Source organism: Oncorhynchus clarkii, chromosome 4 (genome assembly GCF_045791955.1).
Source record: "Oncorhynchus clarkii lewisi isolate Uvic-CL-2024 chromosome 4, UVic_Ocla_1.0, whole genome shotgun sequence".
NCBI classification, from domain to species: domain Eukaryota; kingdom Metazoa; phylum Chordata; class Actinopteri; order Salmoniformes; family Salmonidae; genus Oncorhynchus; species Oncorhynchus clarkii.
In genome coordinates this window covers 81640723-81668424 of record NC_092150.1, presented here as the reverse complement: position 1 = coordinate 81668424, position 27702 = coordinate 81640723, and the positions used below count along the sequence as shown (strand labels likewise).

At 44.7% G+C, this 27702-nt stretch overlaps 1 protein-coding gene across 1 annotated transcript; it reads left to right on the top strand.

Moving 5' to 3' along the window:
* The first annotated feature begins 1674 nt into the window (after positions 1-1674).
* LOC139407867 (potassium channel subfamily K member 10-like) lies at positions 1675-27702 on the top strand. The gene is made up of 7 exons (XM_071151737.1): positions 1675-2168; positions 9828-10213; positions 17582-17699; positions 21841-22001; positions 22971-23163; positions 26217-26359; positions 26671-27702. Exons 1-7 carry the CDS (start codon positions 2114-2116, stop codon positions 27334-27336), a joined length of 1722 nt encoding a protein of 573 aa, XP_071007838.1. The 5' UTR covers positions 1675-2113; the 3' UTR covers positions 27337-27702.

Here is a 27702-nt window from a genome sequence, read left to right as displayed (position 1 = left end):
TGCTACGCTCACGCCAGTATACATCCATGTAGTTACAATTACAATATTACAGTACGTTTTTAAGTCATAAATTCATTGTCCATATTGGTTTCCTACTTTATCTCGGTCAGTTCTCGTAGGCATAACTCTTGGAGGGAGACCATCATTCACATTCAGACCATTCTATTGTGTATCTCTCAGGATGGCCAGAAGATGGCATGCTCACCTGCTCTCCTCTCCCACTGGAAGACATTGTCATGGCATGGACTTGGAGATGGTTCCTGCACTCTCTTTCTGAGAGCATTCCCAAAGTTTGTCATCAATCAACAACACCACCTCTCAATGTCAGCCAATGAACATGACTACAACTCTACAGGACAAAACAAAAGCCCCTTACTGCAGGTGTATGATCAGTACAGTCATGGAGGTAAATCAGAACTGGACTTCATGAGAATGTAATCCATGAATCATGACACATTAATCTCAGGTAAGTGTACACCTCTTGGAATTATTTATCATAACGGTATAGCTTTACCTGAAATTCAGAGGTTATTTTTGATCACCACAGATTCATTCAAACATTATTGAGCTGAGTTGAATAAATCATACATTGATAGATGCACCTGCTGGGCAGAACTTTGCACATTGACCACAAGGAATCTATTTTCTTCTCATCATCATCACCAACACCATCATCTTCATCATCACCATCATCACCATCTTCACCATCATCATCACTATCATCATCACCAACACCATCATCTTCATCATCACCATCATCATCATGACCATCATCATCATCACCATCATCACCACTATCATCATCACCAACACCATCATCATCACCATTGTCATCATGATCATCACCATTATCATCATCCTCATTAACATCATCATCATCATCATCATCACCATCATCATCATTATTATGATGACATTGTGAGTAGGCTATGAACGATGGCAAATAGCCTACGCTATTAGGCCAATAATCCAACAATATGTAACTTTGGTTATCCTTGTGCTGCCTCCACTACACATCCACTATGCAAATCATCCTTTTAGGCACATTGAAAAACAAAAGAGTAGCCTATTTTTTGATAAAAATATATCTCCAATTGACTTCCTAATCTTTGCACCATGGAAATATGACTCATGCCAATGCTTTGTCTGACCCCAAAATACTGTAAGTTGTATGCCAAAAATATTTATGTAACAACTCAAAATGAGAAGTGGAAGAAGTGGGCAGAGATACCCATTGGTGATTGATTTCTTCTGCATGTTTGGATACTGTAATGATGTGTACAGAAACACAGGGTGTTATGATAAAGCTTGCCGCAGGGACTACTGTATCCACTATCTGCTACCACCACCTGGTATATTCAATACCTGGGGGCTGCCGCATTCAACCTCATTCATAAGGGGAGCTTTTGTCTGTGAGCTCCGTGCTCTACACAGCCTATACAAGCGTCGGGTTTTTTGGAAAGGTTGGCGAACAAGACAAGCTGTTTTAATAATAAATGCCTTGCCATTCTAAAATGCTAGCAAACCTGACTTATCCATGTTGAACTTGGATGGCATATGCCTCCCCGGGTTGGAGTGCTGCCGTAAGAACACCTCTTGGCGCACTAGCATTAAAAAGAGCGGGAGAGAGACGCACGCGCCATCACCCAATTAGCCTAGTCCTTTGCTGAACAGTCTACATTTGTTACAGCGGTAGAGACAGCAATTCTTGAACATGTAATCGTGAAGTTCGTCAACGCTGTAGGAGCCCGGTCTCTTCCTACGTGTTGTAGTTGTTTACAATACAAAAGGACTGGCGTGGAATGTGGTGCAACGAGCAATATCGAGTGAGCGTCGCGCTGGTGTACCTAGAGTGGAGGCTGCTGCGGGGAGAGTGGAGCTTGTAATGAGCTTTTTACCCGGGTGTACACCTCGTTCCCACTGACGAGCAAAATAATACACGGATTATGTGTTTTTACTCTCTACCGTTCTCCATTCTCTCTCGGTTAAAAACAAAGGATTCAATAGAAAAGGCGTTGAAAGATTTCACATAAAGACAAGGTTTTTCTGTTGTTGTTTCCAGTCAGTTGTTTCCGCCAAGGGTTCGGTCCATTGTGGCAAACCGAAAATCAAGATGAAATTTCCCACAGAGAACCCAAGAAAACCCGGGCACTCCAACCCTTCGCCAGGTTTGTATTGGAACGTTTGTTGGTAATCAATAAATTTATTACGATTGAGTTTAAAGCATCCAAGATTACTATATAGTCTACTATAGGATATTTGTTTAATTAAACATACTTGAAATAGCCTAACCTTTATATAATTGGACTATAGGTGAAACTTTAACTGTATTGATAACCATAAAACTGCTGTTATTGACATACTTCAATTTATGACAGCAGGGAATGTGTACAGGAGGAGCATGTGTTGCATGACCACTATCTAACGAGGAATGGCGCATAGCCTACCACAATTGTGTTACTTATTATGATTACATTTCATCTAGGCCTGGCACCAGGATGACATGCCTGAGGGGGCATTTTAAATCAGCAAGTATTGCTTTAGTCCTAATAAAACAAGGTAGTGTTCCTACTGCTGTTTGAATGTACAAAAATGTATTTGAAATGTAGCCATACACATCAACAACCGTTGTTTTTATATAATAACGCACGAAATATATGCGCCCCATTAAGACACACGTTTATCCGAAATGCAGTCTTAGCTGCCATAGGCCAACACACAATTTGCGCCTACCAGCAAGCACAGAACAGCTCGACACGATGAGCACCACTAACTCATGAAAGATTCTTACAGGCTTCATAGCTTAATTTCTGTCGAATTTGTTTCACTACGCAATGAACGTAACCTAAAGTAAGCCACGCTGCACTTCTCCAGGTGCGCATTATTTTCTGTGGGAGAGTTTCAGATAATCTAACCAATTCAAACCTACTCATTATTCTATATCCATATCTGATGTTAAATGCCCAACATGACAGTAGCCACTTTGAATCTGCTACAAATTAAAGTAAATTCCAATTCAGAAAGCAACACACACGTTTGTTTTACTATCCTTGTGGTGACCACTAAATGTATTACCATTCAAAATCCTCCCCCTTAAATTCTGACCCTCAACCTAACCCTAACCCCTAATTGTAACCCGAACCCTCTAAACCTAACCCCTAAGCCTAAAATGTCCCTTTTCCAAGTGGGGACCGTCAAAATGTCCCCGCTTGTCCAAATCGTCCTTTTCTGACTTCTGGTACCCACAAGGATAGTAAAGCCAAACCGCACACACGCTATAGCAAGAGAGCAGGGAGGGGGGCAAAACAATTGTCTGTGTGTTGTTTTCATGGTATTGACATCAGTTTTACAGTAGCCTATCACACAACGACTGTGTAATGCAAATTAATGATAACCGATTGAACATTTTCACTACTTATTTTAGTAGGCTACACATTGTATTGGTCCTATAGTACTGTGACATAAAAATGTACGCCTATCTGAAATGCTGCGACATACACAACTGTAATTTTGTACATAAGAATGCATGCCATTTTGAAGAGAAGCCCCATGAAGACTGGTAGCCCAAGATGTGCTCATTATAACAGCACCATCAATTGGACATGAATAATCACGGATAAATCTAGTGTGCATTGAAGTAAAAATCATAGGACTAACGTAACTAAACATTACATAAAAAAATTTGAATGAATAATTCTGGCATGGCGGCCAGGGCCATAAATGTTGTCACTTACCATTTAGAAGAGTTGCAGCCTACTCGATAATGTTTTGAAGTTTCTGATTCTATTCTCCTTCCTGGTGAAATGTACTTGTCAGATTACTCTCAAATGCTAGCTGGACAAGCTGAGCTTTTCATTGATGTAACATGCTGTGTCTGTGTTCACGGAATACATTCTTCATAGTGGAGAATAGGGCTGGGCGATATGGCCCAAATATTATATCATGATATTTTTAAAAAGAAATGGCAGATTTGACAGTATTTTAAGTTCTTTGAGTAGTGCATTACCCTAGGGTGGCAACACATACATTCTAAGTGATTTCAATGGGTCTTTCTCCATTCTGATTGTTTTATACTGTTCAATTGTACTTCAACCCCCAAAAAGTCATAATTTTCATCAATTTCTGCATTTGAGATCATTTCCATACTGCCACGTAGTGCTGCACAATAAGGGCAAGCAATCTGGGCCTTATTTTTAACCAAATGTTGCAATTTGACTTGCGATTTCGAGCAAAACACTTGGGTTAACTGTTGGAATCATGGAAATAGAATGTCTATTCTAATTATACACTGCTCAGAAAAATAAAGGGAACACTTAAACAACACAATGTAACTCCAAGTCAATCATACTTCTGTGAAATCAAACTGTCAACTTAGGAATGCAACACTGATTGACAATAAATTTCGCATGCTGTTGTGCAAATGGAATAGACAACAGGTGGAAATTATAGGCATTTAGCAAGACACTCCCAATAAAGGAGTGGTTCTGCAGGTGGGGACCACAGACCACTTCTCAGTTCCGATGCTTACTGGCTGATGTTTTGGTCACTTTTGAATGCTGGCGGTGCTTTCACTCTAGTGGTGGCATGAGAAGGAGTTTACAACCCACACAAGTGGCTCAGGTAGTGCAGCTCATCCAGGATGGCACATCAATGCGAGCTGTGGCAAGAAGGTTTATTGTGTCTGTCAGCGTAGTGTCCAGAGCATGGAGGCGCTACCAGGAGACAGGCCAGTACATGAGGAGACGTGGAGGAGGCCGTAAGGAGGGCAACAACCCAGCAGCAGGACCGCTACCTCCGCCTTTGTGCAAGGAGGAGCACTGACAGAGCCCTGCAAAATGACCTCCAGCAGGCCACAAATGTGCATGTGTCTGCTCAAACGGTCAGAAACAAACTCCATGAGGGTGGTATGAGGGCCCAACGTCCACAGGTGGGGGTTGTGCTTATTTTTGGCCCAACACCGTGCAGGACGTTTGGCATTTGCCAGAGAACACCAAGATTGGCAAATTCGCCACTGGCGCCCTGTGCTCTTCACAGATGAAAGCAGGTTCACACTGAGCACATGTGACAGTCTGGAGACGCTGTGGAGAACGTTCTGCTGCCTGCAACATCCTCCAGCAGGACCGGTTTGGCGGTGGGTCAGTCATGGTGTGGGGTGGCATTTCTTTGGGGGGGCCACACAGTCCTCCATGTGCTCGCCAGAGGTAGCCTGACTTCCATTAGGTACCGAGATGAGATCCTCAGACCCCTTGTGAGACCATATGCTGGTGTGGTTGGCCCTGTGTTCCTCCTAATACAAGACAATGCTAGACCTCATGTGGCTGGAGTGTGTGTCAGCAGTTCCTGCAAGAGGAAGGCATTGATGCTATTGACTGGCCCGCCCGTCCCCCAGACCTGAATCCAATTGAGCACATCTGGGACATCATGTCTCGCTCCATCCACCAACACCACGTTGCACCACAGACTGTCCAGGAGTTGGCGGATGCTTTAGTCCAGGTCTGGGAGGAGATCCCTCAGGAGACCATCCGCCACCTCATCAGGAGCATGCCCAGGCGTTGTAGGGAGGTCATACAGGCACTTGGAGGCCACACACACTACTGAGCCTCATTGACTTGTTTTAAGGACATTACATCAAAGTTGGATCAGCCTGTAGTGTGGTTTTCCACTTTAATTTTGAGTGTGATTCCAAATCCAGACCTCCATGGGTTGACACATTTGATTTCCATTGATAATTTTTGTGTGATTTTGTTGTCAGCACATTCAACTATGTAAAGAAAAAAGTATTTATTAAGAATATTTCATTCATTCAGATCTAGGATGTGTTATTTTAGTGTTCCCTTTATTTATTTGAGCAGTGTATAATAGTGGGCACTTTTAATACAGTGTTTGACATGACAACGAATTAAGATGCCAGGGAGGAGTTATTGTGACAGGGTAGGAACTAAAGTGTTGATAGGTGTTTCCTACGGGACCCTATAATCTTTGGCTACATTGAATGTTTTCTCTTAGTTACTTCATGTAGCTAACATATTCTTGCTTTGCATTTACCTCTAATTTAGAAGATATTGTTGCACAAACATGCTGATTTTAGGTCTACACCATCACTGGTATTATCAGGCTGTATAGCTAATTACGCTTGCTCTTACTCAGTACATTTATTAGCTAGCTAGCGATTAGCGTAAGCGGCTAACAAGATTTAGGAACGTCTTGCTAAGAACAGACACCAGCGGTTTGCAGATGTAAGAAACACAAGCTAATAGTGCAATTATTGAATGCTAGTAGATTTATATTAAGAAGCAAAGTGTCAACTGTATCGTTGTCATCAACATTGTTGCATATGCTCCGTTGACCATGAAGATTGGACACAAGTGTTGTGGTTGAGGAAAAACAAAAGGGCTCCTTGACTTACAGGAGCTGGGGCTAGGTCTGTGTGGAAAGTGGCATGGAGAGAGAGAGAAACTATAAAAGTGGACGTTACACACTGCGTATCACATTTAACAAACCAAACTTTCAAATACCGTTATAGAAGGTAAAGTAAAAAACCCAAACCAGTCCATGCATCAATACCGGGATACCTCCCAGCCCTAGTGGAATTGGAATTTTCACACATTACTGTAGATGCCCCAAATGTTAATCCATATTTCAGTGCCAACAGCACAGTCGACATTGACTGTTCGCTAAATCGTAATGACATATCCCCCAGCACAGCACATTTACACTTCCTCTCGCTTCCATCATCATGCTTACCCACTTTGCTTTCAACTCCATATTCCTACAGAGTTTTACTCATGGGTCTCCGTTGTTTCCTTGGATCTGGTGTGCTCGTGCCTTACTGGCATGCCTCACTGAGCTTTTTGAATCCAGCACCACATTGCAGTTTTTCAACACACCCATATGAACTGTTTGACACCGGTGTGCAGATCCGTAGCTTCTGACTGCAGTAACTTGTTAGAAGGGTCGAGGAGCAATAAACTTAAAGCTTGGCTTACATCTGTGCCAGATGCACGAGTAGATTTGATTTCACTGAGCATCTCTGTGATGTTCACTTAATATCAGAATGACTGACATCGTGGAAAGATGGCCAGTCCATCTCTGATCAATAATTATTTTCAGTTTTTCCCCAGTGTACTGTGCAGCCACTGTGGGTTTCCTGAAGAAAGTGTACAGGGAGCAACACACATTGAAAATGTTCTAGGTTCCTCCACCTCTGCTAGCAGGTTACTCAGTGAGCTCGGCATTGGTCTCGACATGATGGTCCTCAGTTCTTTTCTAATTATATGCCTGGCCCCTCCACCCCATAGAGTAGGCCCTGGTTTCATCCCGCCCGGAGCCACATGTTGGCTATGGCTCTGATCCCAACCCCAAAATGACCGAGGTCGTCTGTTCTTTTTTTTTTAAGGACCTTACTACTGAATAGTGTCTGTTCCAGGTGTGTAGGAGTCAAAATAAGAATAGTGGAAGAGATGGAGACCTGCACACTGTCAAAAAAAACATAAATCCAAAACTTAGTCTTGAGTGCAAAATAAATATCTTTACTGAAACATCAGGGTGCCCAAAAAAATCATTGTGTTTTGTTTTCAACTTATGCACCAACATTTCTGCCTCAGTGTAAATCTTGGCACCACAGGAGGCTACTGAGGGGAAGATGGCTCATAATAATGGCCGTAATGAAGGCGAATGGAATGGCATCAAACACATGGAAACCATCTGTTTGATGTATTTGATACCATTCCACTTATTTCCGCTCCAGCCATTACCACGAGCCCGTCCTCCCCAATTAAGGTGCCACCAACCTTCTGTGGTCGGCACACACACCTGGCTTCTATTTCAAGGATAATTGCACATGTCACATGATCAAGCAAGAAAACACATCAGAAAATCGATGAATCAGTTCCTAGTACAATAGAATGCATGATCTAGATTATATACAAAAGCGGACAGAGAAATATAATCAATTATTGCTTTTAAACATACCATGTGAACGTTTCCTCAGAATGATCCCAACCCTAATTAGGAGACCTCTCAATCATCATTCTCACGCTTGCACATTGGTAATTGTCAATGAAAAATATCAAAGCTAAGGATGGCTGGGCTTGGTTAAAATCCTGGATGGGAGACCAAATGGATAGTTGTAGGTAAATCAACTCTCCAGTAGGAGGTGCTGTCCAGTTCTCTTTTTTTCTGATGGTGGATATATTATTGCAGATCTGACATTGTTTCAAAGGTAAAAATTCAACTTAGCCAAACCTTGTGTAAAATATGTTGAACATTGGTTACCATGATGACTTAATTCTATGTTGAAATTTCACCCTTAAAAAACAGTTTACGTTGATGACCTTTTACAAATCCAATGTATTTTCCATGTAGATTCCACGTCACAATATGTTGACAAATTACATTCAAACAACGTTGATTCAACCAGTTTGTGCCCAGTCGGAAGAGCGAACCATGTTTCCTATTGGCCTTTTATGTATAAATATACGTGAACATAATTTAGTCACTCACCAAGGTCTATGCCCTTGTTTATGTTCTATTTGAGGGGAATTGACAATGGCCACACTCTAGTCAGTTGAGGTGAAGGCTAAATGGCTAATATAATGCCATTAAAGACACCTTGGTGTGTTACAGTTGCTGCAGTATAGGGCTCCATTGAGAGAAACACATGACCTCATCGGAGCTCGAGCTCTGCATGGACAGTGCCAATCTTGCATGTATGGCACGTCCATGCGGCTGCCCTTTTCTCGTGCACGGTCACATGTTTACCCAGCCGCCTCTCCAACCACCAGTGTAGCAAGTGATTTACCTGTCTAGCTGTTATCATCAGTATGACCTTCTGGGAGAAATGTCAGCCGTGATTTATGGGCTACATGCAGCCAAGTGTTGCACATACAATTATTCTCCTTTTTGTGGCAGGCAGAGTTTAGCGTTGCTCATCAAAATTCATTGAACCTGCAAGACCACTGTAGTGAATGTTTTTCCTTACAGTGACATTATTAAATGGTTACATAAATCACCAGCACTAATTCCATTGGTTTTCATCACCAAAATCAAGGCTTCTTTGTATAGTGTGTACCCATGAGATGTGCCAGAACTGTGACGACTTTCAAGCATAATCTTACGTAATGTGATGATGAAAACGAGCATCTTGAAGATATGACGATGAGGCTCATGAAAATGAAGCAATGCAGCTGGAAAAAAACATTTCAATGCTTTGGCTATGAATTGTGAATGTTTATAACTACAAATCCATATCACAAGGGGACAAACAGAAAATTAACCCCCGGTTTTCTTTTCAAATATTATTCAGACAGTACAGTATTAGGACATGATCTACCAACCCATACTTTTTTCATATAGAAGGCTCACTTTTTAATCCATAATAACATAGCATTCTCAGCCTGCTTGAGGCTACGAGCCATGCCAGTCCAGATCCTGTGAATCCACTGGCTGAAATAGTGCTCTGAGATGCCTGCTTTTAACTGTAATGGGTTTTCTGAAAGCCCACAGAACACTTTGAGATTCGCTCTCTGTCTCTCTCTCTCTCGCTCTCTCTACCATCTCAAAACCTCAAGCATCAAGACACACTCCACTACTGTTTCATTGTCATACTCCTGGGACTGATAGACTGAAGCCCAAACTGCCCAGGATATCAAGCCCAGTTCCATATGGTATTCTTACAAGGTTATTCACCTATTCCTGACATGCATACGGTAGTGTATTCCACCCCTTCCTTTCATAGATTTTTGGATTGTCCAGTGTGTGATTACAAATTTAACTTTACCCATAGTGCAGCTCCTAACAATAGTGTTTCATCATTTTATTCTCTGCAGTGGCAGCCCAGACCAATCTGTTCCCCCAAAAGAAGGTCCAGCCAGGCATGATGAGTTCCAGCCTGGTGCAGGCCAGTGTGGCCACCATGCAGAACCCCATGGGCTGCACTGTTCCCCGACTCTCTCCGTCAAGGCCCGCCAGCATGGTGGCCAGCATGGAGGCGGTGGGTGAGGACGGCTCGCCCCTGTTTACTGTCATGAAGTGGAAGACGGTGGTGGCGGTGTTCGTGGTTGTGGTGGCCTATCTGGTCGGGGGAGGTCTGGTGTTCCGGGCCCTGGAGCAGCCCTTCGAGAGCAACCAGAAGGTGACCATCACTGCGGAGAAGGCAGCGTTCCTGCAGAAACACCCCTGTGTCTCACCGACGGAGCTGGAGGCACTCATCAAGGTAAGGAAAGACCACAGCAGCCACTAGGCCAGTCTGCAGTCGATACTGGAGCTCTCCTGTCTCCAGTTGTCTGGGGTCCCTAGTGGGGACTCAGGTCTCCTGAAACCTGAACTCTGTATTGATCCAATGCTAGCCAAGCCCCACACAAACACTATACACTAAACACCGCCAGCCATCCTGGAATAAGATGGGAACCACACTAAACAGGCTAGTGTAATAACATAACTATAGAGTCTAGCTGTGTCACACTGAATTCAAAGCGACCACTGACCACCATACTGTGGGCGTGACTCTGCATTATGATTGATAAATGCCGTATGTGTGCTATTTTGGCCAATATGCCCAGAAGCCTGCGTGCCAGCATGTGGAGTAATTCAGACCTTGGCTGCCACCACCAAACTCTCCTCACTGTGATGCCTAATGACACTCGTTATTGCTAGTGCCTCACGGGGAACGTGGTTGGCATAATAACTGCTCAGAGACACGACTGAGGAGAAGTGGTAGAATAGTGATCAGAATGACAATCTGACAATTCCTACATCTAGGTGGATGTGTAATGGCGGTGGTTCACTGAATCATACATGATTCATAAGAATTGTAAGTCTGAATCCCAAAGATCTGTGTTAGTTCCCCAAGCGAATGCCTAAGCTTTAGTTTAGCAGGCTAACACAGTCTTGTGGCGCACTGTAGACTCAGGTTCGAATCTCGGTCCGTCACAGATGTGTGGCATTATTTAATCTGTATCATAGGATAGCTATGATAGATGTCCATACAACCAGGAATACATTATGTAACTCATTAGCAATACTGACTTCCCTTTCTTTCATCAGGTCTATCTACAGCTAATAAGAAAGTTGGCAGATACCCCTATCATGCAATTGTATGCTATTTACATTAAGTCATTCTATAGATTTCCTCTTTTAGATTCATCTTGATCCATTTGACTTGAAAGGGTATGCCTGCCTGTTCTTAGAGTCCTACTCCCTTTTAGTTGATATAATCATATAATAATATAAGCCATTTAGCAAACACTTACCATCACGCGTGCATACGTATGGGTGGTCCCGGGAATCAAACCCGCTATTCTGGCATTACAAGCACCATGCCCTACTAACTGAGCTGCAAAGGTCCACAGGACATTGAGACAAACCTCTCGGACCCAGCTCACGACAGCTTCCAGAAAACAACAGCTTCTTCAATCCAATGTTTCACCTCCTGGAAAATGAAAACCGTGAAGAAGTGAATCTGGTGAGGAGAAGCCTAATAAACAGAGCTTTATTTGACTTATACTGCAGCGCTCTCACTTCTGCAAGCGCCAGCAGGGTTTTCAGGGCTGAACGCTTCCAGCTCCTCATAAAACAGTGTTTGAATCAGCTAGATATTGACCCCTCAGCTGTGAAACACTGGATAATACAGGACAGGATAATGCAGGACAATGCAGGCCATAGTCCCACTGGTGTAGGGAAACAAATTGCCAGGTAGGGAGTCCAAGAGGAGTTTATCCTGGCCGGTTCACTGATACACGGTGAAACACAGATGCCAGTGTGAACTGTAATCATTAATGACTTGGATACACTTCGCTCGCTATTACTCAAGGATCTGGGGTTTGTGCAATGAATGGAAGTGAGAGCATTTGTAATTGTTTTTGTTTGAACTGTTTAACTGTGAAATGAGGTGGATGTTTATCTTAGTTCCAGTAGAACTCAGACGCAGTAGGGAAACGAGCTAAAGCAGAGGGCTGTCACATTTCGGATGAATTCTTCTCTGGAAAATGGTGCTAGGGGATGGAGGGATGCCAACGCAGTTGCCATGCCTCACTGCATGCTCTGGCCCTGTATTGCTTAGAAAGCAGAATGGATATTTTACTGCAGAGTTTAAACAGGCAACTCAGCACTAATTGACATGTTTCAGTGTATATAGAGCATCTGCAACCCAAAATACGTTGTCCCTTAAAAATATACACTACCGGTCAAAATAGTTTCTTTATTTTGACTATTTCCTACATTGTAGAATAATAGTGAAGACATCAAAACTATGACATAACACATGGAATCATGTAGTAACCAAAGTGTTAAATCAAAAAATATATATAGTTTTTAGATTCTTCAAATAGCCACCCTTTGCCTTGATGATAGCTTTGCACACTCTTGGCATTCTCTCAACCAGCTTCATGAATGCATTTCAATTAACAGGTGTGCCGCCTTAAGTTAATTTGTGGAATGTCTTTCCCCCTTAATGCGTTTGAGCCAATCAGTTGTGTTGTGTCAAGGTATGGGTGTTATACAGAAGATAGCCCTATTTGGTAAAATAGTCCCTATTATGGCTAGAACAGCTCAAATAATCAAAGAGAAACGACAGTCCATTACTTTAAGACATGAAGATCAGTCAATACGGAACATTTCAAGAACTTTAAAAGATTCTTCAAGTGCAGTCGCAAAAACCATCAAGCACTATGATGAAACTGGCTCTCATGAGGACCGCCACAGGAATGGAAGATCCAGATTTACCTCTGCTGCAGAGGATAAGTTCATTGGAGTTACCAGCCTCAGAAATTGCAGCCCAAATAAATGCTTCACGGAGTTTAAGTAACAGACACATCTCAACATCAACTGTTCAGAGGAGACTGTGTGAATCAGGCCTTCATGATTTGATTACTGCAAAGAAACCACTACTAAAGGACACCAATAAGAAGAAGAGACGTGCATGGGCCAAGAAACACGATCAATGGACATTAGACCTGTGGAAATCTTTCCTTTTGGTCTGGAGTCCGAATTGGAGATTTTTTGGTTCCAACCGCCATGTCTTTGTGAGACGCAGTGTGGGTTAACAGATGATCTCCACATGTGCATTTCCCACTGTAAAGCATGGAGGAGATGGGGTGGGGTGCTTTACTGGTGACACTGTCTGTGATTTATTTTGAATTCAAGGCACACTTATCCAGCATGGCTACCACAGCATTCTGCAGCGATACGCCATCCCATCTTGTTTTGGCTTAGTGGGACTATCATTTGTTTTTCCACATTGTCCACAGGACAATGACCCAACACACCTCCAAGCTTTGTTAGGGCTATTTGACCAAGAATGAGAATGATGGAGTGCTGCATCAGATGACCTGGTCTCCAATTGAGATGGTTTGGGTTGAGTCGGACCACACAGAGAAGGAAAAGCAGCCAACAAGACTGTTGGAAAAGCATTTCATGTGAAGCTGGTTGAGAGAATGTCAAGTGTGCAAAGGGATAGCTATCTGAAAAATCTCAAATATAAAATATATTTAGATTTGTTTAACACTTTTTTTGGTTACTACATGATGTTTTTACCATGTTATTTCATAGTTATGTCTTCACTATTATTCTACAATGTAGAAAATAGTTTTAAAAAATCTGAAAAACCCTTGAATGAGAAGGTGTTCTAAAACTTTTGACCAGTAGTGTATATTTTTAAATTTCTACACTGACATTAGCTGACATAGGAGTGTTAGGCATAGATGTACTTTGTTTCCTGAGTGGATTTTTGTGACTCGTATGCGGCAGCATTCAAGGTATTTTGTCATCTAAAAGCTAAAATGGGATTTCAAATTGAACCATCATCTTTGGAGTGCTTAACGTTTAAAAAGTGTCTTCAGGCATGTTCTTCGTTGGTAAAAGCAACAGTGTCCCCTCTAATATATGCATAGATAATTGCCTAACTTTTCAGCCCAGGGAGGTTAAATTATGCCCCAAGTCTTAAAAGCATCTGCTGTGGAATGAATTATTCTTTAGGGGCTATTGTTCTGGAGGACCCAGGATGTATGGAAGTGGGCTGGGAGAATGTCAACTGTTTCTCCGGGTCTCTGCTCTGGGGAGTTTACTGCTGCTTGGGATTGAAGAGATTACTCATTACAGTATCTTATCCCTCAAAGTCCAGTAATGTGCCACATCATGTTATAAGTGTAGCTTGATTTACTACAGTACCCACAATACTCTGGTGACTAGGTCTTTCCATCACACTGAATCTAGAGGATCATTAGACCTTCATATTTTCTGAAGCCATTGGGTTACGTTGCCTTTTATTCTGACTCATTGTTTGGGTACTGTATATTGCCAGATCATATTGTTGTCAACAACTAAGCCAGCATCGTCAAACATGAGGCAGGGTGCAGGCTGGTGTGTATGGCGTGTCATTCGATCCCTTCCATCCCACGGAGGTCCTACCCTGGCGTGTCACTCCATCCCACGGAGGTCCTACCCTGGCGTGCCACTCCATCCCACGGAGGTCCTACCCTGGCGTGCCACTCCATCCCACGGAGGTCCTACCCTGGCGTGCCACTCCATCCCACGGAGGTCCTACCCTGGCGTGCCACTCCATCCCACGGAGGTCCTACCCTGGCGTGCCACTCCATCCCACGGAGGTCCTACCCTGGCGTGCCACTCCATCCCACGGAGGTCCTACCCTGGCGTGCCACTCCATCCCACGGAGGTCCTACCCTGGCGTGCCACTCCATCCCACGGAGGTCCTACTCTGGCGTGCCGCTCCATCCCACGGAGGTCCTACCCTGGCGTGCCGCTCCATCCCACGGAGGTCCTACCCTGGGGTGCCGCTCCATCCCACGGAGGTCCTACCCTGGCGTGTCGCTCCATCCCACGGAGGTCCTACCCTGGTGCCTTTTATTAATTACAATCACAGCCATAGTGTTGGGTATCACCCCACCGCTCTTCATCTATGCACACAGCATCGTAAACATCCTCCTCCAATCCATTGTGAAAGGTGATTTCTCTGGCAGATGATAAGCAGTGTTGGGACGTGTGCCAGGCTGCTTCTCTAGTTTCTTAGCCCAGAGGTAGAGCCTACAGGACAGGCAGCGCATGGCAGGGCCAGGAAGAGCAGGGTTTGGGGCCAGACTACTGGGGGGAGAGATATATCTCCTCTGTACTCTGTGTCAGTTCTGTGGCGAACACAGTGACAACCTTCTCCTGTGGAATCTCTACAGCACTTTTTCTCTCACTGTTTATGTGGGTAGGGAGTGACTTTGAGCTTACATCCACTACAGAATCTAGTCCCCCTATATCAACTCATGACTAGTACTAGTCTCTTGCTGCAATGCACAAGTGGCAATAACAAAATGTTACATAATAACCAAGTTATCTTGGCAAGTTTCACACATTACTGCATGTGGTGTCTGTGCATTGGTTAACTGAGAAGGCAGCTCAACAAACATACAAGGTTCAGCAGAAGAATGTCTACGCAAGCACATTAGGAGAGAATGAGTGTTATTTGCCCTAATTAAAAATATTTAAACCCCTACCAAAAATGTTAATGAATTATAATCCACATAGTAATTCACATTTCCTGTTTCTGCATGATTATATTGCTGCTATAGCAAACTGGCTCAATTAAGATCCTACATCTGTATGAATAGGAAGTTACAGAAGCAATGCAGACCATGTGGTTGAACAGAGGCTAAAGAAGGCCCTCACAACCCACTCTGCCTTAACACAGATCTTTCAGGCATGTTTTACTCCTATCAGATCCTACATACGTTATGTTTTAAATGCATACAGATATAGGATCTTAAATCGACCAGTTTCTCACTGCAGGAAAATAAGCCTGCAGCAACAGGAAATGTGAATTATTGTGTGGATTATAATTAATGGAGTTTTTTGTAGAGGATGATACATTTTTAGTTAGGGCAAATCAAGTCTGACATTTTTTTAAGTGGAAATTACAAACTTTAGAAACCTTTTCAAACCTTGAATACACTAAGTTTGCCTTTCCTGGTGTGCAGGATTAAGATCCTGTATCTGTATTTCAGAGTGCAGATCCCTGATGGCGATGGCTGCTTCTAATGGAGATGACATTGATCTCTTTGGAACTCATTCAAGGTGTCCTGAAGCAAAACCCATTCTGATAGAAACGCTGAGTCACCTTTCATTATCCAGGCATGCTGCTGCTCTGCCCAGTGCCAGGTCTTCACCAGTCCTCTGATACAGGCAGGGGTTTCATTTAGATGGCATTAATAATCTGTGGAAAGGATGGGGCTCAGGGAAAGGATCACAGCTGCTATCCTTGCTTTCCAACCAAGGTGCATGAATTGAGGAGCAAACTGAAGTGAACAGGAAATTCAGCAACTCTTGGAGGACAGTGGAAGTTGATTAAAAAAATTGCTTATGTATTGTTAAAAGCAACCCGAAATGCTTTAACAATAAATAATCATTTTTATCCTCCAATACTTGCTGAATTTCCTCTTCACTTCAAATAGGATGGGGCTTTTTGTATTCATTATTTTACTAGATAAGTGAATTGAGAAACCATTCTCATGCAAAGCAACAACCTGTTACATGGGAGAGGAGAGGCATTGAATGAATAGTAGAGTCTTGCCACAGTAAATAAAAGGTATTTTGTGCTTCAAAGTTTAGCGTGTCCAAAGATCTTAGTCAGATTTGTTTCATTATATAGTGATGATCCAAACAAAGCCTGGGGCAGATAACTACAGTACAGTAACTGCTCATCAAACATAAGCTATGATTAGACTGTCAGTTTGGAAAGACGAGCTGATTGCATGTGTAACCAACCAGAGTTCAAAACCAGGTCTCCTGCGCATCACAATACTGTGTTAGCCCGCTGTAGCTACGGTAACAAAATTCTTCAGGTCTCAGGCAAGGTTAGTCATCACTCAAGCATGGTTTGAAAACCCACCTCCATTACACAAGCCACTATCAGCATGGTCAGTGATGATCAGATACAATCAGGTCCCTCTGTCCTCTCCCTCTGTCCTCTCCCGTTGTCCTCTTTCTGTCCCCTACCTCTGGACTGTCATGGTGTCTCATGCTCTGTTCTTGTTTACTTGGCCTTCAACCATTTCCACCTATCCCACCATCCCTCACACCCTGAGCTACTTCCTGTTGCGCGACACGCCGATGTTCCATCTGGCATGCCGGCTTCCTGACGTGTAGACTGGAAGACTGGCACAGAGTGTGAGGGTTGCTCAGGACATCGTGGGCATCATGTGCCCCGCCCGCCCCACGTGCCCTCTCTCTCTCTGTGTGTGGCACTGTCCTGATGATTCACCGTGCAGAGGCGTCGTCAGCGCTAAGCTACACAGCAGTCATATGTTACGCAACTGGCTCCTTTAGGAAATCACATGGGGAGGTTTGACAGATCCTTATGCGAAAGCACCCCTGAGAATTCAGCTATTCAACATGCAAATTATGTTATGGTTTAGCAATCAACACATGCTTTTACAGCTGTAGGATAACTGAAAGAGAAACTCTCAAGAGACTCTGTACCACAAAACAATGCTGCCATTTTGAACATAATACCATTATCTTTATCCACATGAAGTTGTCTAATTCCTTTTAAACTGGTGAATGTCTTTTGCGTTTGTGTGTCCAGCACTCTGTAGATGCTGTGAATGCTGGGGTCAGCCCGATAGGAGACACATCCTATAACTCCAGTCACTGGGACCTGGGCAGTGCCTTCTTCTTCGCCGGAACAGTCATCACAACCATAGGTAATAGCATCAAATGAAATGTTATTGGTCGCATACACATATTTAGCGAAATGCTCATCTTGTTGGACACGTACCTGCTCTGTTTATTTCCATTGAGGCCTATGTGATCAATCACATCTGTAGTTACATTACCTGTTATTCTTGACCATTCAACCTGTTTAATAAAGACAATAGATTGTTCTGGATCCCCTTATTTACACTGAGGCTGTTGTTCATTGACCAATGTCAATGTTCAAGTTCAAATTTTCTTGTGGGGCAGGAAGTGAAGTGCTCTGTTGAAAACAATGCAGAAAACTTCCTAAAGTGTTATCTGTAGATTAAAGCCTTGGTAACACTTTATTTGGATAGTTCATATTAAATCAAAGTTTATTTGTCACGTGCGCCCGAATACAACAGGTGTAGAGGCTCCGGACTCTGACAGTAGCATGACTGATTACCGATTGTTATGAAAACTTAAAATCGTCCCTAATTAATCGGCCATTCCGATTAATCAGTCGACCTCTAGTATGTATGTACAGTCACTGTGGGGACGACGTCCTTGATGCGCTTATTGATAAAGCCAGTGACTGATGTAGTGTACTCAATGCCATCGGAAGAATCCCGGAACATGTTCCAGTCTGTGCTAGCAAAACAGTCCTGTAGTTTAGCATCTGCTTCATCTGACCACTTTTTTTATAGACCGAGTCACTGATGCTTCCTGCTTTAATTATTGCTTGTAAGCAGGAATCAGGAGGATAGAGTTGTGGTCGGATTTACAAAATGGAGGGCGAGGGAGAGCTTTGTACGCGTCTCTGTATGTGGAGTACAGGTGATCTAGATGTTTTTCCCCTCTGGTTGCACATTTAACATGTTGATAGAAATTTGGTAGAACTGATTTGTTTCCCTGCATTATAGTCTCTGGCCACTAGGAGCTCCACCTCTGGGTGAGTGGTTCCCTGTTTGCTTATTTCCTTATAGCTGACTGCGTGCGGTCTTAGTGCCAGCATCTGTCTGTTGTGGTAAATAAACAGCCACGAAAAGTATAGCTGAAAACCCTCTAGGCAAGTAGTTTGGCCTGCAATTTATCACAATATACTCTACTTCAGGTGAGCAAAATCTAGAGACTTCCTCAGATTTCGTGCACCAGCTGTTGTTTACAAATATGCACAGAACCCCGTCGTCTTACCGGAGTGTGCTGTTGTATCTTGCCGGTGCAGCATATATCCCGCTGCAAAACAATAGTATTACATTTGGGATACTCACAAGAATGGTATTGTCAACGTCACTGATTTGAAAAGACAGGATCGTTTATTAGCTACCCCCGTAGCTGGTAGAACGTTCAGCTGTGAATAAGGTCCATAACAGCAAACTGCCTCTCAGGGGTTTTGATATGAGATCAATGTGGGATTGGTGTGTGAGTATGAGGCTCCTGTCAGATGAAATAAAGTGAGCTGCTCTGCTCCTGGAAGTCATGCTACTGTCAGAGTGAGGAATGGTCTCCATTATCTCCTTGACGATGGTGGAAAGCTGATGTAGCTAAACCAGATGTTTCACCTTCGTGGTTCACTACTGCTTTATTGGTTTGTTATTCATTTTCAACAGGATTAGGAATGATTTATGATGATGTTTGGAGTAGTTATCAGGCAGTGTTGGTGTAATTCAAGTCAAGTGCATTGGTTGATGAAACATTTTACCTGAGGTAGTGCCATTTACATTGGACCGTATGGGCCAGTTTCCCGGAACCAGATTGTCTACTTCCCGGAATAAAAAATTACACTCAAAGGAGAATATGCATTGAAAGTAGTCAGGGTCCAGGAAATTGTCTCTGTGTTGCTCTGCCGCTGTGTTTTAGGTGTGGAACGGAAAGCCCTAGGACCATGCCTCAGGACTACCTGACATGATGACTCCTTGCTGTCCCCAGTCCACCTGGCTGTGCTGCTGCTCCACTTTCAACTGTTCTGCCTTATTATTATTGGACCATGCTGGTCATTTATGAACATTTGAACATCTTGGCCATGTTCTGTTATAATCTCCACCCGGCACAGCCAGAAGAGGACTGGCCACCCCACATAGCCTGGTTCCTCTCTAGGTTTCTTCCTAGGTTTTGGCTTTTCTAGGGAGTTTTTCCTAGCCACCGTACTTCTACACCTGCATTGCTTGCTGTTTGGGGTTTTAGGCTGGGTTTCTGTACAGCACTTTGAGATATCAGCTGATGTACGAAGGGCTATATAAATACATTTGATTTGATTTGATTTGGAATCATAGCATTGTCTTCAACGGAACCTTCCAAACCATTGAAGGCCTTTAGTTTGATGGCGGGGCGGAAGGAGGCCTTTAGTTTGATGGAGGGGCGGAAGCAGGCCTTTAGTTTGATGGAGGGGCGGAAGCAGGCCTTTAGTTTGATGGAGGGGCGGAAGGAGGCCTTTAGTTTGATGGAGGGGCGGAAGGAGGCCTTTAGTTTGATGGCGGGGCGGAAGGAGGCTTTTAGTTTGATGGAGGGGCGGAAGGAGGCCTTTAGTTTGATGGAGGGGCGGAAGGAGGCCTTTAGTTTGATGGAGGGGCGGAAGGAGGCCTTTAGTTTGATGGAGGGGCGGAAGGAGGCCTTTAGTTTGATGGAGGGGCGGAAGGAGGCCTTTAGTTAGATGGAGGGGCGGAAGGAGGCCTTTAGTTTGATGGAGGGGCGGAAGGAGGCCTTTAGTTTGATGGAGGGGTGGAAGGAGGCCTTTAGTTAGATGGAGTGGCGGAAGGAGGCCTTTAGTTTGATGGAGGGGCGGAAGGAGGCCTTTAGTTAGATGGAGGGGCGGAAGGAGGCCTTTAGTTTGATGGAGGGGCGGAAGGAGGCCTTTAGTTAGATGGAGTGGCGGAAGGAGGCCTTTAGTTTGATGGAGGGGCGGAAGGAGGCCTTTAGTTAGATGGAGTGGCGGAAGGAGGCCTTTAGTTAGATGGAGGGGCGGAAGGAGGCCTTTAGTTAGATGGAGGGGCGGAAGGAGGCCTTTAGTTAGTTGGAGGGGCGGAAGGAGGCCTTTAGTTGGAGGGGCGGAAGGAGGCCTTTAGTTGGAGGGGCGGAAGGAGGCCTTTAGTTAGATGGAGGGGCGGAAGGAGGCCTTTAGTTAGTTGGAGGGGCGGAAGGAGGCCTTTAGTTGGAGGGGCGGAAGGAGGCCTTTAGTTGGAGGGGCGGAAGGAGGCCTTTAGTTAGATGGAGGGGCGGAAGGAGGCCTTTAGTTTGATGGAGGGGCGGAAGGAGGCCTTTAGTTTGATGGAGGGGCGGAAGGAGGCCTTTAGTTAGATGGAGGGGCGGAAGGAGGCCTTTAGTTAGATGGAGGGGCGGAAGGAGGCCTTTAGTTTGATGGAGGGGCGGAAGGAGGCCTTTAGTTTTAGTTAGATGGAGGGGCGGAAGGAGGCCTTTAGTTAGATGGAGGGGCGGAAGGAGGCCTTTAGTTAGATGGAGGGGCGGAAGGAGGCCTTTAGTTAGATGGAGGGGCGGAAGGAGGCCTTTAGTTAGATGGAGGGGCGGAAGGAGGCCTTTAGTTAGATGGCGGGGCGGAAGGAGGCCTTTAGTTTGATGGAGGGGGGGAAGGAGGCCTTTAGTTTGATGGAGGGGCGGAAGGAGGCCTTTAGTTTGATGGAGGGGCGGAAGGAGGCCTTTAGTTTGATGGAGCGGCGGAAGGTGGCCTTTAGTTTGATGGAGCGGCGGAAGGAGGCCTTTAGTTAGATGGAGGGGCGGAAGGAGGCCTTTAGTTAGATGGAGGGGCGGAAGGAGGCCTTTAGTTAGATGGAGGGGCGGAAGGAGGCCTTTAGTTTGATGGAGGGGCGGAAGGAGGCCTTTAGTTTGATGGAGGGGCGGAAGGAGGCCTTTTACTTTCATTTCAGTGGCATGTCTCTAATTAAATCAGAAGAGTTGGTCTAGCCTATACCCCCTTCTGTGATTCCAAGTAGAAACTGACACTCTGCAAGCGGTGGACAAAGGGACAGAAGCTTAGCTAGCAGACAGGCCATGTTGGCCTTTTGTAGATAGCAGTGTGTGTATAAGTCTATGGGGAAGAGGAGATGGATTTGGTATTGCACAAACCCACTTTGGTTGTCTGCCGTTGATAAGATCTAGAGGTTTAGGGCTTTTCACATCTGAAAAACATCCTCTTCTCCTTCTCTGTTCCTTCCACAGGGTACGGTAACATTGCCCCAAGCACGGAGGGCGGGAAGATTTTCTGTATCCTGTATGCAATATTCGGCATCCCTCTGTTTGGGTTTCTGCTAGCCGGTGTGGGGGACCAGCTAGGGACAATTTTTGTGAAAAGCATCGCGAAGGTGGAGAAAATGTTCAGAGTAAGTTCACAGCATACAGTAATCCACAGCATGAACAATATGAATAATGATGATGCTATTTTGATGTACTATAAAAATAATTATTGATTATCAAAATAACTTTTAAATGTGAGATGGTGATAGGCTAGAGACCTCAAACTCAACTCTGGACCTCCAAGCCAGTTCCACTGCATTGTCTAATTGCTCCGCTGGGACACCAGGTGGGTGCAATTCATTATCAGGTAGAACAGAACCAGCAGGCTCCGGACCACGTAGGGTAAAGGTTGAATACCCCTGGACTAGAGATTAGAGAGATCTGGGGATTTTCCAAATTGAAAGTGAAAGTTTACACATACTGAGTGAGGTATTATCCTCTGTTAATTATGTATGAGGTCTACATTATTGCTTGTTAATGAGCAGGGGGCGATGGCAGTCATGCTTTACTCTGATTGGCCCAACAGCTCCAATCTGTCCTGTGGGGTTTTATAGTATTGCAGTCAAACAGGAATACCTGGGGGGTATTCATTACGCCTCGCAACTGAAACCCTTCACTGTTTAAGAACCAAACGGAAAGAAATGGGTAGGGACCTACCTGAATTTGTGCAATAGAAACTCTCGTATTCATTGCAAAACATTTTGAATAGTCTAAACGTTTTGCAACAATCTGCATAATGAATATACCCCTGGGGTGAAAGCTGTACTGAGTGAGCTATGCCTCTGTGACAGCCCACAGCCACAACCACCGTTACGTCTCATTTGATCTAATCAGGCATCTCATGCATCTTTAGCTCATCACTAGGCGGTGTCAGAGTGGATAAATAGATGCCACCTTGTCAGAGTCACAAATGTCATCACTAGAACTCAGTAGGGATGCCACCACAGAACGACAACACACTGTGTGCCTTCTGTTAAAATGACCTCCATCGCCTCCACTGTGTGTGTGTGTGTGCGCCTGTTTGTGTGTGTGTGTGTCCTCTTCTCCTCCCCCAGCGCAAACATAACCAAATCAGCCAGACAAAGATCCGAGTGGCCTCCACGTTACTCTTCATCCTGGCGGGCTGCATCCTCTTCGTTACCATCCCTGCAGTCATCTTCAAACACATAGAAGGCTGGACAGGACTGGAGGCCATTTACTTTGTTGTCATCACTCTGACAACTATTGGAATAGGAGACTATGTGGCAGGTGAGAGCTAGCATATTTCTCTACTGTAAGGTTTAGGCAGTGAAGGTTTAGGCAGTGAAAGTGCCATAAACAGATGTTTATCTGATAATGATCTCTAAATTGCTGCCATTTTGAGTCAGACATCACGGTATAAGCTTTATACTAAGACATCATAAAGGCTCATAGAGTACATGCTTAAAACAACTAATAAAGCATTTCAATTAAAGTGTTAACCGCTCACTGCTCTTGCTCTGACGAAGGCCTTGATGTCGATACGTAAAGCTCTGACGAAGGCCTTGAGGTCGATACGTAAAGCTCTGACGAAGGCCTTGAGGTCGATACGTAAAGCTCTGACGAAGGCCTTGATGTCGATACGTAAAGCTTTGACGAAGGCCTTGAGGTCGATACGTAAAGCTCTGACGAAGGCCTTGAGGTCGATACGTAAAGCTCTGACGAAGGCCTTGAGGTCGATACGTAAAGCTCTGACGAAGGCCTTGATGTCGATACGTAAAGCTCTGACGCCTTGTGGTCGATACGTAAAGCTCTGACGAAGGCCTTGAGGTCGATACGTAAAGCTCTGACGAAGGCCTTGAGGTCGATACGTAAAGCTCTGACGAAGGCCTTGTGGTCGATACGTAAAGCTCTGACGAAGGCCTTGTGGTCGATACGTAAAGCTCTGACGAAGGCCTTGTGGTCGATACGTAAAGCTCTGACGAAGGCCTTGTGGTCGATACGTAAAGCTCTGACGAAGGCCTTGTGGTCGATACGTAAAGCTCTGACGAAGGCCTTGAGGTCGATCCGTAAAGCTCTGACGAAGGCCTTGAGGTCGATACGTAAAGCTCTGACGAAGGCCTTGTGGTCGATACGTAAAGCTCTGACGAAGGCCTTGAGGTCGATACGTAAAGCTCTGACGAAGGCCTTGTGGTCGATACGTAAAGCTCTGACGAAGGCCTTGTGGTCGATACGTAAAGCTCTGACGAAGGCCTTGAGGTCGATACGTAAAGCTCTGACGAAGGCCTTGTGGTCGATACGTAAAGCTCTGACGAAGGCCTTGAGGTCAATACGTAAAGCTCTGACGAAAGCCTTGTGGTCGATACGTAAAGCTCTGACGAAGGCCTTGTGGTCGATACGTAAAGCTCTGACGAAGGCCTTGTGGTCGATACGTAAAGCTCTGACGAAGGCCTTGAGGTCAATACGTAAAGCTCTGACGAAAGCCTTGTGGTCGATACGTAAAGCTCTGACGAAGGCCTTGTGGTCGATACGTAAAGCTCTGACGAAGGCCTTGTGGTCGATACGTAAAGCTCTGACGAAGGCCTTGAGGTCGATACGTAAAGCTCTGACGAAGGCCTTGAGGTCGATACGTAAAGCTCTGACGAAGGCCTTGAGGTCGATACGTAAAGCTCTGACGAAGGCCTTGTGGTCCATACGTAAAGCTCTGACGAAGGCCTTGTGGTCGATACGTAAAGCTCTGACGAAGGCCTTGAGGTCAATACGTAAAGCTCTGACGAAAGCCTTGTGGTCGATACGTAAAGCTCTGACGAAGGCCTTGTGGTCGATACGTAAAGCTCTGACGAAGGCCTTGTGGTCGATACGTAAAGCTCTGACGAAGGCCTTGAGGTCGATACGTAAAGCTCTGACGAAGGCCTTGAGGTCGATACGTAAAGCTCTGACGAAGGCCTTGTGGTCGATACGTAAAGCTCTGACGAAGGCCTTGTGGTCGATACGTAAAGCTCTGACGAAGGCCTTGTGGTCGATACGTAAAGCTCTGACGAAGGCCTTGTGGTCGATACGTAAAGCTCTGACGAAGGCCTTGAGGTCGATACGTAAAGCTTTGACGAAGGCCTTGTGGTCGATACGTAAAGCTCTGACGAAGGCCTTGTGGTCGATACGTAAAGCTCTGACGAAGGCCTTGAGGTCGATACGTAAAGCTCTGACGAAGGCCTTGAGGTCGATACGTAAAGCTCTGACGAAGGCCTTGAGGTCGATACGTAAAGCTCTGACGAAGGCCTTGTGGTCGATACGTAAAGCTCTGACGAAGGCCTTGTGGTCGATACGTAAAGCTCTGACGAAGGCCTTGTGGTCGATACGTAAAGCTCTGACGAAGGCCTTGTGGTCGATACGTAAAGCTCTGACGAAGGCCTTGTGGTCGATACGTAAAGCTCTGACGAAGGCCTTGAGGTCGATACGTAAAGCTCTGACGAAGGCCTTGAGGTCGATACGTAAAGCTCTGACGAAGGCCTTGTGGTCGATACGTAAAGCTCTGACGAAGGCCTTGTGGTCGATACGTAAAGCTCTGACGAAGGCCTTGTGGTCGATACGTAAAGCTTATTAAAGAGCAGTGATGCTATCAAGAGCAGTGTGCGGGTTTCTTCTTTTTTCTCATCTTATTCAACTATTACCATGCACTTGTGAAAAAGATCAGATCAGATGTGCTCGTGCCTTTTTTGAATATATTACCACATTTATCATTCTAACAACTGTTTGTACCCATTCATTTAGCTTTAATAAACTCTATTATGGTTGGAGGAGGTGTCTGTCATTTCTTCCTGCTGTGCCATTTCTACTGTGGCTATATATTTATCATTCATGGAGAGGGGTCTTAGTGAACGTGGAGAGGGTTCAAAATGTGAAAAGCAATTGTCTATTGCCTTAGTGAAATTGATGTCCATTACCAGGCTGTCATAGCTCGATCTCTCTGACAGAGCTACTGCCGCACCGTACTTATCATTTATTTTCCAATCGCTCTTTGACACATAAACGCTTATCTTCAGAAAATTAGCTTTGGTCGTTTCTGTTCTCTGGATTTTTGACTGTAACTACCAACTGGATACCACAAAAAAGGTGTAAAAAATAAATAATAAAATAAATATGTTCTAAAATAATCTGACTATCAGGGTTGTTTTCATTAGGCACCAAACGGAAGAAAATGAACTGAAACAGGGAGGGACTGCATATCCAATAAGAAACACACATTTTTGGTTTCAGTTAAAAAATATTTTGATGGTTAGCACTCCTGAACATGACCCAGGTCTCTCATCATGCTGACCGTTTCATTGTTTGTTTACATCCTACAGGAGGGGACCGGAGGGTGGAGTATCGTAATTGGTATAGACCACTGGTGTGGTTCTGGATCCTGGTGGGTTTGGCTTATTTCGCTGCTGTGCTGAGTATGATCGGTGACTGGCTGAGGGTTCTGTCCAAGAAGACAAAAGAGGAGGTAATATTATACTACTATGGTATAGAACTGGAATGTTGTAGTTGAATACTACATGGGCTTATGTATTAAAACAATTTCACCCAACTTTTAACCTAAATTCAATGACGATGTGAAATGTTTTGTGGATTTCACGTTGAATTCACGTTGGTTGACAACAAGACTTTGAACTAACGTATGTGCCCAGTGGGTAGTTACTTTCACCAATTCTGTAAACTATTCCTTTAAAGGTAATAGTCGGTTAATTTGGATTGTCATGCGTTATAGTATTTCATGGTGTGATATGACCTTGGTTTTATCTTGACGTGCACAAGGTCGGTGAGATCAAGGCCCACGCGGCTGAGTGGAAGGCCAACGTGCGCGCCGAGTTCCGGGAGACGCGGCGCCGCCTGAGCGTGGAGGTCAGCGACAAGCTCCAGCGGGCCGCCACCATCCGTAGCATGGAGCGCCGTCAGCTGGGCCTGGACCAGCGGGCCGTCTCCATGGACATGCTCTCCCCGGAACGCCGTGCCGTCTTCAACAGCCTGGACACCAACCCCTACAAGACCTCGTCCCAGGAGAGCATTGATACCAAGATCAACAACCTGCGTCTGAGAGGGGCCGAGTGTGATCCACACCGGTCTGACAATGTGGCCGCCTCGGAGGACAACATCTTTAATCGCTTGGGCTCTGTCACCAAGCTGGCCAAGAGGAGCAAGAACCGCGAGCTGAAGAAAAACATCCCAGATGAACTACGATGCAGGCCCTATAGTACTCCGCCCATGGAGATAGGGGAGAGTAAGGAGGAAGAGGAGGAAGATGAGGGATTAGACAAAGAGTTCAACACCAGCCTGTCCGATCTGCCGCTGTTCGTGGAAGTGTGCAAGCCCCAGAACGGTTTTACAGTACCATTCATACCACTACAGACCAAAGATAAAGAAACTGAGGAGGAGACATTTCAACTTGAAGAAAAGGAGCTGCATATCCAGATGGATCCTTAAGACTGTTGGCTGTTCCTCCTGAGAAAAATAAGTTTTAAACATCACTACCGTATGTGCCTTACATCTCTCTCACTCCTCTGTGTGCTTGATATTGGGGGAACAGTTGTCCCTGTGTGCTATGTAATGTTATTCAATATTCACTGTGCTGTAATAACCTGAAGTTAAGACATGGGCATCATCAGTTTCTACAATCACCTGGTAAAATATTGAGATTTGGGGTTCTTGTGGTACAGAACAACCAAAATGATGGTCATGTTTATTTTGAGGGAAGAGAAGATGGCTGCTAATCAGAAGAGTCAATGATAAAGTAAATAAAATGCAGTAGCAGACTGCTATGATGTCTCTTTGGCGAGTCTGTGACCTATA